At 35.3% G+C, this 14,785-nt stretch overlaps 1 protein-coding gene across 1 annotated transcript; it reads left to right on the forward strand.

Annotated features, from left to right (window-relative positions):
- Window positions 1–9,007: 9,007 nt before the first annotated feature.
- On the forward strand, window positions 9,008–12,895 carry LOC149838307 (protein NRT1/ PTR FAMILY 5.10-like). The gene is made up of 4 exons (XM_090006511.1): window positions 9,008–9,219; window positions 9,329–9,546; window positions 9,997–10,508; window positions 11,708–12,895. Exons 1-4 carry the CDS (start codon window positions 9,084–9,086, stop codon window positions 12,579–12,581), a joined length of 1,740 nt encoding a protein of 579 aa, XP_089862637.1. The 5' UTR covers window positions 9,008–9,083; the 3' UTR covers window positions 12,582–12,895.
- The last annotated feature ends 1,890 nt before the right edge of the window (window positions 12,896–14,785 follow it).

Consider the following 14,785-nt stretch of genomic DNA (forward strand, 5'->3'; position numbering starts at 1 on the left):
TTGTCCGGGAAAAATGATGCATTTTCTTAAAAACCCCATAATTTGCTAAAATTCGTCTGATGACAAAAACCATAAATAGTCAACTCTGTTATGACATTTTTACCCTTTGCATGTGCAAGACTTACGAAGTTCGTGCAATATATCGCTGCACTCATCGAGTATCGCAAACTCCCACTTAGGAGGTCCACACATTTTTTTTGCGGATCTCATGAAGCATGCAAAAAATTATGTTATTATGCAGTCTTCTTTGTTAATCTTAAAATCACAAATGCCTTGTAAAATCATATATTTTATATCAAAGTCAATGAAAATCATGCAAAACTCTTTTCTCCTTTCTTTAACCCTTAAATGCATGTTCATACATATTTTTTTGCGGTCTTTATGAAGCATGCAAAAATAAATTTTGCAAACCTTCTTATAATAATTTCACAAATATTTTAGCAAAATCACATATATCTAGTACTAGGTGTGTCAACGGGTCAGGTTTTGTTTGGACCCAAGTAAAACTAGACTTGAACCAGATTTGGGTCTAATTAGGTTTACTATAAGAAAAACCATGCCAAGACCCTAGACCCGATAAGAACTACATGAACCAGACTTGGATCATACCTGGTAAAATAATATTTTTTTATCATTTTTACATAAAAAATTATAGGTATTAATCAGAACTCGGGTCAGGCCTGAGTCTACTATAGAATTTCACAAACTATACTTGGATCAAGAGTATTAATCATACCTTCGAGTTTGGACTCGTGTCTTAATGAGGTCTTCTTATTTGTAACTATACCCTGACCTTATAGGGTTTGGTCTAGGTCTGGTTCAGGTAAACCCGATATGTTGACACCCCTATCTGGTACCTATAGAATGTGATTTTCATGTTTGTGGTTTTTCGTGGTATAAAAAGCGATTATATGCACCCTAGGGTTATTTTCATATTTCTATGATTTCTTTGTGGTTGCAACTTGCTTGATCTTCTGAAAAAAATTCAACTTTTTTCACAACTATTTTGACTATTCATCGGCAACACTTCATCGTTACATTCCGATGAGGTTCAAACAATATATATCATATTATTTTATTTTTATTTTTATTTTTTTTTGTAAAAATGAGCATCTAGGCCCATGCATATTTGTGTGTGGTTGTTTGCTTTTCCAGTGTTTTATTTAATATTTTTTACGTGATTTACCATTTAGGGTTTACTATGTATGTGTTGTATATGATTTACATGTATTTCTGTATCTTTATTTTAATTTTCAGTGTTTTTGTGTTAGTGTAATGGGGTTAGGGTTAACTATATTAGTGTAATGCATATTTGTTTTCAGCGTAGGTAGTTAATGATGTCTTTATGTCTTTTATGTATATCTTAGGTAGTTCAGGATGAATAGTTATAAACTATACAAAAAACATTGTCATAAAAAGCTGTTCAAACCTCTATTCCCAGTCTCAAGCATGAAAGCAATTGTGGTGTCCGAGATACTTATAAAGGTTGGTGAGGAAAGTCAAAATGAGTCGAAATAGTATGAATTTTATGAAGATACTTTGATAATAAGTGTCATAAGTGTTATATTTGCATGTTTGTTATGTTTGTATGTACACTCAAATGAATCTAACATGAATGTACCACATATGTAGCATTTAACAATATTCATAGAAAGACTAAAAAAAGTCACAACTGAGACATAAAAAAACAATATAATTTACCAAAGACCGTTTACCTTAACCTTTATTTTTTTGAGTCTGAAAACTGATGTTTTTGGTGTTTTATTACCGACTAACAAAGACTAACTTGTAAACATTGATTTGTCACAACAAATGCTAACAACTAAAGGACAAGAAGATGAGGCTTTTAGATGCTTGAATGTTGATGACAAGATGCTCTATGCTTGATTTGAAGCTGAAAAGGTATCCGTTGGACAATGTTGCATACATAACACATAAATTTAGGTGCCCAAAGTGACTTTAAACTCAATTTACGTTGCATGTCTTATTTTCTATCAACTCAGGCAACAAACACTGAGTTCTTTGGGAAATGAACCTCATGGTGAATGAGTTCAAGCTGTACAATTCAATTCGTAGCACAACTTACGTACATAAGAATGTGTGCAACATAGTAAGTTAAGATTACTTACTAAAACATGATCTTATTTCTTTCTCATACTCGGTAGGTTTAATGTTTTGTTATAAGTTGATTTTTTTACAGCGTGAATGGACTACAATTATTTCTCAACTAAAAAATGAGTAATTATCTATGATTGTTAATTCAATTAATGTTCAGTACATGTTGACTTAAAATATTTATATTACAACTATGACTGTGATATATTTTTCTTTTTGTACATGCAATACTTGGGCAGAAACAAGGATTTTACCTTTACCTAGGTACATATTTATATGTTGTCCTTGTTTGTGATAGTTATGAAAGATAAACTATATTAGTTGTTTGTTAATAATCTTTTTTTCAAAATTATATCACAAATTGTAGGAATCATTTGATTATATTCTATAAAAAAATGAAGAAAAATGCTAAGGCAAAGAACAAAAAATGATTGTAGCAGAAAGCAACAGAGATTGCAGGGATAGATCCTGCGAAACTATAGGTAATTAGGAGGACTATCTGTTTATTAATATTATAATTTATGAATTGTCAAACTTTAAGAATATAAATTATGAGTTTAAATTTGTTCTTTAATTATTTCATGTTTAACTGGGCCAAAACTTATAACTGATTAAATTTTTCATATTTTTTTTATAGTCTATTTTTTTCATGTTTAATGATTTTAAATTTGTCAAACTTTATGAATTGTCAAAATTTAAGGATGTAAAATATGAGTTTTGTCATTATTCTTTAAATATTTCATGTTTAATGTTTTATAAATTTTATATATTTATAAATAACGTGCAAAACATAAAAAATTAGAATAATAGTTAATGTTCGCATATATTCATCATTGTTCAAAAAAATTAAATAAAAGATAAGAAAACACACATAAATCATCTACAACACAAGCATAGTAAACCTTAAATGATAAATCTCATGAAAAATATTAAATAAAACACAGGACAAGCAAACAACCACACACAAATACACATGAACTTAGATGATGCTCATTTCTACAAAAAAGAAAAAAGTTGAGAATTAAAATAAAACATTATAGATGTATATATTGTTTGTATTAAATTCATCTTTCGACCTAAACATGGTTGCAACCTCATCGGAATGCAACGATGAAGTGCCACCGATGAATTGCCAGAAAAGCATGGTAAAAAATAGTTATAAAAAAAGTCACTGATTTTTTTTCCAGAACATCAAGCAAGTCAGATACTACAAAGATTCCCTAGAAAATATGAAAAATAGACTTGAAGTGCAGATAATTGTTTTTTTTATCACAAAAAATTGCAAACATGAAAATCATATTTTATAGGTACCAATTACATGCGATTTTGCTAAGATATTTGCGAAGTTATTGTCATAAGGGGGTTCACAAAACTTGTTTTTGCATAATACTTCGTGAAGACCGTAAAAAATATGTACGACCATACATTTAAGTTAGGGTTAAAGAAAACAGAAAAGATGTTCGCACGTTTTTTCATGACTTTGGTATAAAATATACAATTTTATTATGGTATTTGTGATTTTATGATTAACAGAGAAGACCTCATTTTCAGTGAGAGTGCGATACCCAATGAGCGGAGCGATATATCGTGGGAACATCGTGAGTTTTGCACATACAAAAGATAAAAAGATCCTAATGAAGTTTGCTATTTGTGGTTTTGGTCATCGGACGAATATAACAAATTGTAGGGTTTTTAGAAAAACACTTGATGTTTACCATGCAATACTGTCATTTTCTGTAAATTAAACACTTTATTGCGTTGAGCTGCAATGCAGTGCTTGCAGTTACTGCCACAATGACAGCAATGAGTTAACGCACCTTTTACATGACTCCAAAATCAATGACCTCTCTGCAGCATTGTTTGCTTAATCATACGGATACCCTTCCCATTGGAATTGAATGTAGAATCTGAGTGGTATATGATTTATGGTACAATTTCTTAATCTATTTTCAAGGTAAAAGGAACATGTTACTTTGATAAATTTCTTGTAGCAGCCAAACCGCCGCTAATCCAATAAGTCAAATCAATTTTAGTGACATCGAATTACCGACATAAAGATCCCAAGATATATGAATGCAAGCAGTATTAGGAAAATAAGGAAATAGAGAAACAAGAGAGATTAACTACGACATAAGGATTTAATATGTTTCACCTACAAAGTGGCTACATCCTTGGCAATGCCAGGAAATAAAAATTCACTATCAACAATGGCATTATAAAGGATTACAAGATTAGAGAATAAACTTTTTCGATTCCATGGGAACTCCCACAACCAAAATCACAATAAGAGAATGCTTTTTCCCCCTCTTCTATAATGAGAAAAATCATCCCATCTCTGACATTAGGACGACCTACCTTTTCTCTCTAATGTAACCAAAATACCTTCAACAATAAAGAAAATAACTCATTAACATCAAGAGACAAAAGATAGGTGATTTAATATCCCTAACTTAACATTTGGTTCATGAAAATGTATGCTAATGAGCTAAATCCCAGCTAATCACGGCTAAAAATTAACCCAATGAGAGAGTTTTTAGGCATAACCCTTTTGAAAGGGCAGGTGAAAGTTTCATTGATTGATTTTAGGGAAATTTATAGATTGGCGTCTACCTTATGGCAAATATAATTTTAGCTAAGTCAAGCTTTATATATTTAAGATAAACGCCTAACTTTTCAAGAAACTGATCCAATGGCTGTGTAGGTTACTTTTGTTCACTTAACTATACTTAACTCTTAAAAATTGGAGTTTTAATCGTGTCTTTACTTTAAATTACTGAATACCTTGAGAGAGAGAGAGGCACATAAGACATTTTAAAGGGCAAAATTGCAAAATTTCAATAAAAATTATACAAAAAGTAACTCAGGCAGCCGTCCGATCAATTCTTAGAAAGTTAGGCGTCTGCATTAAATGTTTGAAATATGAGGAATGTAAGCCATAAGTTAGTTGCCTCTCTGCAACTTGCCCTTGATTTTTCTGTCCGACCCATTTAACTTATTACCCCTCAGCCCCTCTTCTTCTTCGATCTTGATTTTGAGTGACCTAGCCCTTGCCCTCGTCTTCCCCAAATCCTCTGACTCCCGACGACCGATCCAACGTCGCCCAGTTTCTTCTCCTACGCCCGCCGCACGAGCTTCTTCTCTGACGCCGGCCGCCCAACTTCTTCTCCAACGCCGACCGAGCTTCTCCTCCGATGCTGCCCGCCCACACTTCTCCTCCAAGCCTACGGTGCTGCTTTCGTGCTCTTGAGTGAGCAAGATGACGAGACACCGACCGAGCACGACGACAAGACACCGATCTTTTGGGTAATTTGACTAATCAAATATGTGCTAGTTTTATTTAATCAAATTATAGGTGGATTAGAGTGGATTGGAGTGAATTTAATCAAATCAACTCCGAAGTAGGGTTGATCCTGACCTGAAACAATTCACTGCATTTATTTTTGATCAAATTTTATTTAAAATAAAAAATAATTTACCCATTTTGAGGATAAATCCTATTTTTTGTTCCTGAATGAGCTCCTATGCATATATTCCTATGTATATATGTATATATTATATACATATATACATATATGCAAATGTCTCTCAGTATTTTATCTCATATTAATTGTTTGACTCACAAATTAAATTAAAGTGGAAGATGAATGTTGACTGTTGATGGTAATTTATATTTTTTGGTGCAATAATTCTACTTTATCTACTCATTTTAGTTGGAACAAAGCTAGGAAAAGGATGTGAATCAATGACTTATGAATTTTAGAATAAGTCATGATTTCTGAATTATAAAATCAATTATCTACTTTATTTACTCAAATTATATAGAATTATAGAAAAGTCCTGACTTCTAACTTGCGTTTTAATGTTTTGATATCCAAATTAGTTATCTTTAGACAGTAGGAGAAAGTTGTGAATCAGTGAATTTATTTGAAGGACAAGAAGATATATTTGAAGGTTGTGAATTAGTGAATATCGTTTCAGCGGTGCTAACTCTTATCTAGTTACTCTCCTAGTGACTTGTGAGTATATGCTTAACTCTTATCTAGTTGCAATTTACAAATTTATTGTTGTTATTTGTCCTGATCTATACCCTATGCACGATTATTAGTTTGTTATAGTTGTTAAGTGTTAATTGTTATAATGTTAATTTGTTAATTGGTATAGACTTATAGTGTTATATTGGTATTTTTCTGTCATTTATAACCAATCAGTAACTGTATCTGATTCGGCGTACTTGTGTAGAATTATAATGATTAATTATGTAGATTATTGATAGTTTACGTGTTTGATTAATAATTTTATCATCAATCCATAACTGTATCTGATTCGGTGTACTTGTGTAGAATTGTAATGATTAATTGTGTAGATTATTGATAGTTTATGCATTTGATTAATAATTTTATCACCAATCAGTAATTGTATCTGATTCAGTGTACTTGTGTAGAATTATAAAGATTAATTGTGTAGATTATTGATAGTTTACGTGTTTGATTAATAATTTTATCACCAATCAGTAATTGTATTTGATTCGATGAAAAATTTATACTTGCTTTTCTCTAGTTTTTTTCACTACCTTAACATGATGTTATTCAATTATTTTTTTATTATTTATCACCAATCAATAATTGTATCTGATTCAGTGTACTTATGCATAATTGTTATGTTAAACAGTTAAAGTAATATTTTTGTAAGTTGAAACAGTCAAAATTATGCTCATGTAGTATCTTATTTATTTGTAGAATTTGAAATGGAAAGAGGACAATCTTCGAGCACTAAGAAAAGAAAAAACTTGTTATCATTTTTTTCGAAGTTAGACAACTCTTCAGATGGACAAGTCGAGAAAACTCCAATTCCTATTCCAACCATTCCTTCATCACCTGAGCATATTCCATCTCCGAATCCAACTTCAGAATTTGATTTTTATATTGAAAGAGATCCGGGTAAAAGAAAGCGTATGTGTGATCACCCTTTTAATGAAATAGATCGAATTAGACGGGCTTATCTGAGGGCAAGACCTTTTCAACCAAAACTTGCACAATACCCAAGTAGACAATGTGGTAAATAAGTGCATTGATGTTAAGAACATTGGTATGATAAGTTTCGTTGGCTAGAGTATTCTCTGACAGAAGATAAAGCATATTGTTTTTATTGCTTTCTTTTTCTTGATAATAGCCCTTCTTCGAATATCTCAGCATTGACAATAGTTGGGTTTAATAATTGAAAGAGGGTTAGTCAAGGAGAAAAATGTGCTTTTCTTACCCATGTCGGTTCTTCACCGTCTTCATATCATAATGTATGTGTAAGAAATGCAGAGATTTTGATGAGACCGGGTCATCACATTGACAAAGTGATGAATGTTGTATCCCAAGAGGAACGCCAGAAAGCTCGCTTGAGAGTAAGAACCTCAATGTTAGCTCTTCAGTGGTTAGCACTCCAAGGTTGCGCATTTAGGGGCCATGATGAATCTTTATCTTCATTGAATCATGGAAATTTTATTGAACTGGTTGATTATTCTGGAAAAATGAATGCAGATGTTGGTCAAGTTGTTTTGGCTAATGCTCCAAGAAATGCCACATACACTTCTCCAGATATCCAGGCAAATGATGATACATTCGAAGGCTAAATGATCATGTTTTCATGGCTTAGAAGCTACTATGACCCCTGTAGCATGTATTAGAGAGAATAGCTATAGCAGGGTAGACATGTCGGTAAAAACATTTTTGTTATACTTATTCAACTCATGCTTATTTATCGACACTGGTGGAAAGTCGATACATGCATCGTACATCAAACTATTAGTAGAACTGGATCATGTCAATCAGTACACACGGGGAGCAACCTCACTTGTATACCTATGCAAGTTTGAGTAGTATGAGAAGTAGAAGAAAAAACCTTATTGAGATGTTAGTATTGTTGGAGATATTTATTCCTTCATTGTACCTAAACTTTTGATTTATACTTATATACTATACTTATATATTGTATATTAATCCTAAAGTTTTGATATATAAATACATATTGTTTATTAATCTTTGTTAATATACAAATTTGAATATGGGAGAACATATTCATTGAAAGGCCAAGATGTGTAACATTGCCCATAAATTTTCACGTGCCGCAATGTAGAGTTGGTTATGCAGCGAAGATAGCCGTGATCGAAGATTGGTGGGTCATAGCATGTCATGTGTTAAATGCGCTGCATCGCTTCACAGGCTGACCAGGGTAAAAATAAGTATTGCTATTGATATTTTTTATATTTTTTTAATAAATGCAAGTATGTAGGCTTAACCATAAAGAAAATATAGGTAAAATTGTACCCCTATGAAGGTGCGTTGAAGGAGGAGGAGAATGCCGATGTGGTTGTAGGGGCGAAGGACATCGTAATGAAAGATATTTGGTTGCATAATATGAATAAAGTTGAGCGCCAAATGATCAACTGAGTCGTTCGAATGTTCGGGTTTGTTCAGCAACCGTCCATTCACCTGTGCACAATTAGCAAATTTTTATCGCATTCTATGAAGGATTAGATGAAGAATTATTTCACGATATTCCTCTTCAAACTTCAAGACTGATGCGAGGTCGACAAAGACATCAACTTGAAGTTCATGACATGGGCCACCAATGACGATTTTGTAACCGTCTATCAAGTTGCATGTTCTTCCTTCACAAAGAGGGCCTTTCATAGGGAAGAAAAAGTTGAAGAGAAGTACAAAATGACTTTAAGTAGATTGAAGGCCGCAGAAACCAGGGAGTTTTGGAATTTCTGGGTGCTGATCCGATTAGAGTTTTTTATTTTATTTTTTTATTTATAACCCGAAAAAACTGCACCGGGCATAACGACTTGGTTGTGCTGACTCAGCCTGCCATACCTACGGTCATGTAAAACTATCGGAGGTCCCTTGAGGAAAAGATAAGAGAGAGAGACAGCAGTCCTGCAATACCCAGCAATAGGTAGCAGGCAGAGAAGCAAAATGACTATGTCTGAAACCTCATCTCCTCTTCTTGGTGGTGGTGATGACTATTACGTCGAGGGAACCGTCGATTTTAAAGGCCGACCGGCGGTCCGGTCTAGATCCGGCGGGTGGACATCCTCTCTCTTCATAATCGGTAATAGCTTCCCCTCCTGAATTGGGTTTCTGTTTATCTTCACTTTTCCGATCCCATCCTACATTCGAAACGAAACGGATTGATTGGGGTTGTGCTGTTGGGGGTGAAGGGGTGGAGATGTCTGAGAGGCTGGCCTACTACGGCATCTCCTCCAACCTCATCACCTACCTCACGGTGTCGCTGCACCAGTCGGTCGCCGTGGCGGCGGCGAACGTGAATGTTTGGTCCGGCGTGGCGTCGCTGCTCCCCTTGGTGGGGGCGTTCGTGGCGGATTCATACCTGGGCAGATACAGGACCATCCTCTTCTCCTCCCTTCTCTACCTCCTTGTAAGTGAAATCAATGGTCACAAGGTGAAGCGTTACTAAAACAAAGTAGCCAATTTACTATTTGTTAATTCTTATCTATTGAAATAGTTTTCAAGTTTCAACAATGTGGTGCAACCCCATTTCTGTAAAAATCTTTCTTTCTGAAACAGTTGTAGAGTTTGTACAAAATTGTAGTGTAATCCCACCCTTCTAAATATTATACCGTTTAGGCATGATCCTAAAGGCCTAGACTGAGCTACTATTTTATCTAAAACTTAGTTTGTCCGGCCTAGATTTGACTCACTTGGAATTGAGCCTGAATTGCGTTGTCAAGACCTGTGTTATTTGGTGCAACTAGATACAATTTGCAGCATCTAGCGAACTTGCTTGTTTTATAAAATTAGTTGGTTTGATCTTAGAGAATTAGTCATTAGTTAAATTGTGAGCCTTGGGACTGGTGCAAACTTGCAGGGTTTGGCTTTCTTGACTCTATCAGCTATCCTTCCATTTGGTTGCAGTGGTGCTAAAAATACTTCATGTTCTTCTCCATCAAAGTTTCAAGTATCCTTCTTCTTCTTCTCTCTCTACTTGGTTGCTATAGCTCAGAGTGGGCACAAGCCATGCGTCCAGGCATTTGGTGCAGACCAATTTGATGAGACCAATCCTGAAGAGCAGAAGTCCAAGGCCTCTTTTTTCAATTTGTGGTACTTTGCAATATGCTTTGGAGCCGTGTTCTCAGTTTCAGCTATTGTTTACATTCAAGAAAACGTTGGTTGGGCTCTTGGATTTGGAATACCATGCTTATCAATGGCATTAGCACTTACAGTTTTCTTGATTGGGTCGCTTATATACCGGTTTAAGGTAGTTCAAGAGCAAAGTCCCTTCACAAGGATAGCACAAGTTTTTGTTGCAGCAATCCGGAAATCAAAATGGGCTAAAGAAGAGTTAGAGAGCCCGTGTGCTACCAGCAAGAGCAAGATAAGGTTTGAACTGTGAAAGAACTTGTTATTAACTTTTTCAACCAACATGGATGTGATTTTTGAACTTCCCCAGGATAACAGTGCCATGCTCTCCATATATGCTTGCGAGGAGTAGGGAACCATTGCCTCCATCTACGTTGTTATCGAGAGCATTGGAAACTGTAGCCCCTCATCTTTAGTGTCTACAATGAGCATGTCTCATCTAAGCTCAACCTTCAATTGGGGGTCACACAATTTAGGAGTCAGGAGTTCTTTGTCTGTGATAATTACAGTACACATTGACTTATAACATTAGCTGTAGTGGAGTCTGTCACAAAATGCATGAAGAATGGTTTCAGTGCCTTTGAGGACCATTGGAAGGAGACTATTTTTTGGAACGTTTGAGGAGGCTATCTATAGATCGAGTTCAATCCTCCCACTGATTTTGCATTTCTTTTCCTTTCCAATATTTTGAAAAAGGCTTTTTTTTTTCTAATGCTTTGGCAGAGTTTTGTCACCAGCAACATATTCCTATCTTAAGACAACTATTTTTTTCAAGTTCAGGCACCTTTTGATATTGAATTGAAGTATCATTTCTTTTTCATAAATCATATTTTACTTCATTGTCATCACCAACATATTCCTATCTTAAGACAACTAGTATTTTCAACTTCAGGCACTTTTTGATATTGAATCAGAGTATCAATTCCTTTTTCATAAATTATATCTTCATTGTCTGAGGATCCTACGCCTTGAACATTAACTGTCTTCACTCTTTACCCCCCCCCCCCCCCCTCCTTTTCATGTGGCTGTTCACGTTCTAAAAAGAGAAACTTTTAAACAATGTTTCTTTTGATGAGAAAATCGACAATTTGAGGTTATAAATCCTCCCCAGATGAAACTGAGAACTAAGGCTGTCAATGCATTGGTGACTGGTTGAATAGGCATATTGGGAGGGAGTAGACTAGTTGAAGCCTTGTCAAACATTTCATGGCTTGCCTGAAGATCTCTTTGATTTTGGCATTCTTAAATAGATGCTATACACATGGATGCTCCATTTTTACTCCTGTATTGTGTCCCATATGTACTAGTTGTATTGGAAAGCTTCATAAAAGTGGTGTAGAATAGCGGGTATGAGCTCTTCTATGAAGCATGTGCTTTAGTTAAAATTTTAATGTTGTGTTCTTACGACTCATTTTATTGTGCATCTTCTTGTTTTGTAGTTTCCTTGACAGAGCTGCTCTACGATTGAGATCAGATTGTTCTTCACCATCCAAGAAGAACAGTTGGATTGTATGCTCTGTTGCACAAGTGGAAGAGGCTAAGGGAGTTCTACGCCTGATTCCATTATGGATTACATTTTTGATGTATGCAGTTGTGTTTGCCCAGTCATCAACTTTTTTCACAAAGCAAGGCAGCACAATGGACAGAAAGATTGGTCCTAGCTACTTGGTGCCAGCAGCAACAATACAAAGCTTCATTAGTATGTCCATAGTTCTGTTCATCCCAATCTATGATCGAGTTCTTGTTCCAAGTGCTAGGAGTGTCACAGGTATCCCCTCTGGCATAACAATGCTCCAGAGGATAGGAACTGGGATGATCTTATCAATAGTTTCTATGATAGTAGCTTCCCTTGTGGAGATAAGGAGGCTAAAGGTTGCTAGAAATGCGGGTCTAATTGATTTGCCAATGGCAACCGTACCCATGCACATATGGTGGTTGATTCCTCAGTATCTCTTGTTTGGACTTGCTGATGTCTTCACAATGGTGGGATTGCAAGAATTCTTTTATGATCAGATGCCAGATGGGTTGCGAAGTTTGGGAATAGCTCTTTATCTTAGTGTATTTGGGGTTGGGAACTTCTTGAGCAGCTTCCTCATCTCTTTGATAGAGAAACTAAGTAGTACCAGTGGGGAAAGTTGGTTCTCCAATAATCTTAACCGAGCACATCTAGATTATTTCTACTGGCTTTTGGCTGGCCTTAGCACTTTTGAATTGTTGGCTTATCTATTCTTTGCTAAATCTTATACATACAAGAGCAGACACCCCAAGCTTTCTACAGTCCCAGTAACTGATATGGAGAGCAATGATTTGTGACTGTGGATGGGTTTGTATCTCATGGATGCACTGATTCAGCAATGCAGCAATTGGTAATGAGAAGTCCTATTTCTACACCTTTAAGCTTATCAAGCCAAATAATTATAAGGCTAAAAGGTTTGGCATCTATTCAACTGTACTGTAACTGTATAAACAAATTTGTTGTTTTGTTGATAATGAAGAAATGGAAGCGTGAGAGAGGATCGATAAGATGGCAAAGCACTTCTACATATAGGCAATAGAGAAATATGGATGTATTTTCTTATGTTCAGAAAACTCTCTCTTAACTATAATTGTAATTTTGTTATTGCTTACTTGCATTGTGATTGGCATTAGAAAAAGAAAAAAAATATGTATGTATTATGTATGTATTATGTATATATGTATTTGTTGATTGTGCTACTCTCATTGGACATCGGCACAGAACTTTTTGGTTACACACTCTTCATTAAATGCCTGACATCTTATTCATGTCTTTGACTAGAAATTTATTCATCTACATGTACTTTTTTGTTACACATTTGGTTGTTACAACTAGCATTTTATTCACATCTTTTGCATTGGGCAATTTGTGTATCCATACATTGAATGCCTTCATGTTAATGTCATTTCTATTGTACTAGGCAATATTTTCAGTGATTTGTGGGAACGAACTTATGACTTGCCAAGAGCTGTCTTCTTCTGTAAGACATGATGCACTTCATCAGTTCAGCTTCAGTAGGATGTGATGCACTTTAAACAAGATTCCCAATGATCTTAAGCTAACTCGAGAACAAGACACTGCAGGTTTGGTTCAGTGCCGTTCCCACTGCTCTTCACTGTCATATCTTTTTTACATGCACGAGTGCACACACACACACACACACACACACACACACACACACACATATGAGGCTATTTGCAGACATATTCTGATGAGGCTCACAAAATAACAAAGGCCATACTCACAAATATTGGTCATTTATTTTTAAAATATCGTGTTTTTATCAGGATACTCCATGAATGTGATCTACATGGTCTGTTTAGTGAAGATTGATGTTTGAATCACCAAAATCTGATCTTTGTGCAGGATTTTTCAGTAATTTGGAAATCAAGAGTTGTAAAAACACCAAAATATTATGATTTATGAAATCATATTTTTTTTTTGGTTGAAAAAACAGGATCCAAGGGTTGATTCTTATCAATTTGACCATGCTAAATCCATCTACAAGGTCTGATTTGATCAAAACAACTTGCAACAATGAGATCCTACAGGTGCTATGACATAGGGTATGACTTTGGAGATGACTTGGTCCTGCTTGTTGCTTTCTAGAAAGTGAGCCTGTTGCCCCCCTGGTGCTTTTGATGTGGTCTCTCTTTCATTTATTGCAATGTCTTGTCTTCTGACTAACGACATGGCAGTGAGGTTAGCTTGCTCTTGCTCTAGTTTCCCATCCTAGAATCTATATTAAGGTCCCTCATGTGATCTATGACAACCCTCATGGCTTTGAGAAATTCAACACCCAGGATTTATTTTTTTATGAGTGCAAATGAACAAGATAGAGATTAGCTTCACTGTACCGTTCACCTATTTTCAGCCAAAAATCATTGGCAACCCAATGAATTTTGCCTGCATCAACATTGACAGTCGTCATCTTTGTTGGTAAGTTAGCGACATCGAGGCCTGGGTGCTTGATCTTCCTTTATGAAAAAAGAAAAATACTGCTAGGATCAATGATAGCTCATGACACCTTACCCTTTTGCTCTGCAATAACATCACTTGCACTGGGTTGACTATGGTTGGTGGCTGGTTAATGACAAATAGTGTTGTAGGTGTTAAAAGTTCCCATTTGTGTGTTCACATCCTTTTGGTTCTGATCTCTCATAAAGGGACTACACTTGCACTGGATTGACTCCTTTCATATTAGAAGTACCCTGTGGTTTGCGGTCCCTTGTGCATTGATGTACAATCATTGTAAAATTTATATGCATCTTCCTTATTATTAAACTGTATTTTTTCTACGGGAACAAAGTCAAGTGTACTATCATGTAGACTTGAGGTGCCTGTCAAGTGTACTGTCATGATCGTCTACCTCATTATTGAATTGCATTTCGTCTACTGGAATATTCAAGTCAAGAGTGAATCCAATGTGTGCACCTTCTTATCATGTGCATCAGTAGTCCACATATTCACTTCTTCAGGTGCATCGATAGTACGGATGTTT

Source organism: Nuphar pumila, chromosome 5 (assembly GCF_984573655.1).
Source record: "Nuphar pumila chromosome 5, dmNupPumi1.hap1.1, whole genome shotgun sequence".
NCBI classification, from domain to species: Eukaryota; Viridiplantae; Streptophyta; class Magnoliopsida; order Nymphaeales; family Nymphaeaceae; genus Nuphar; species Nuphar pumila.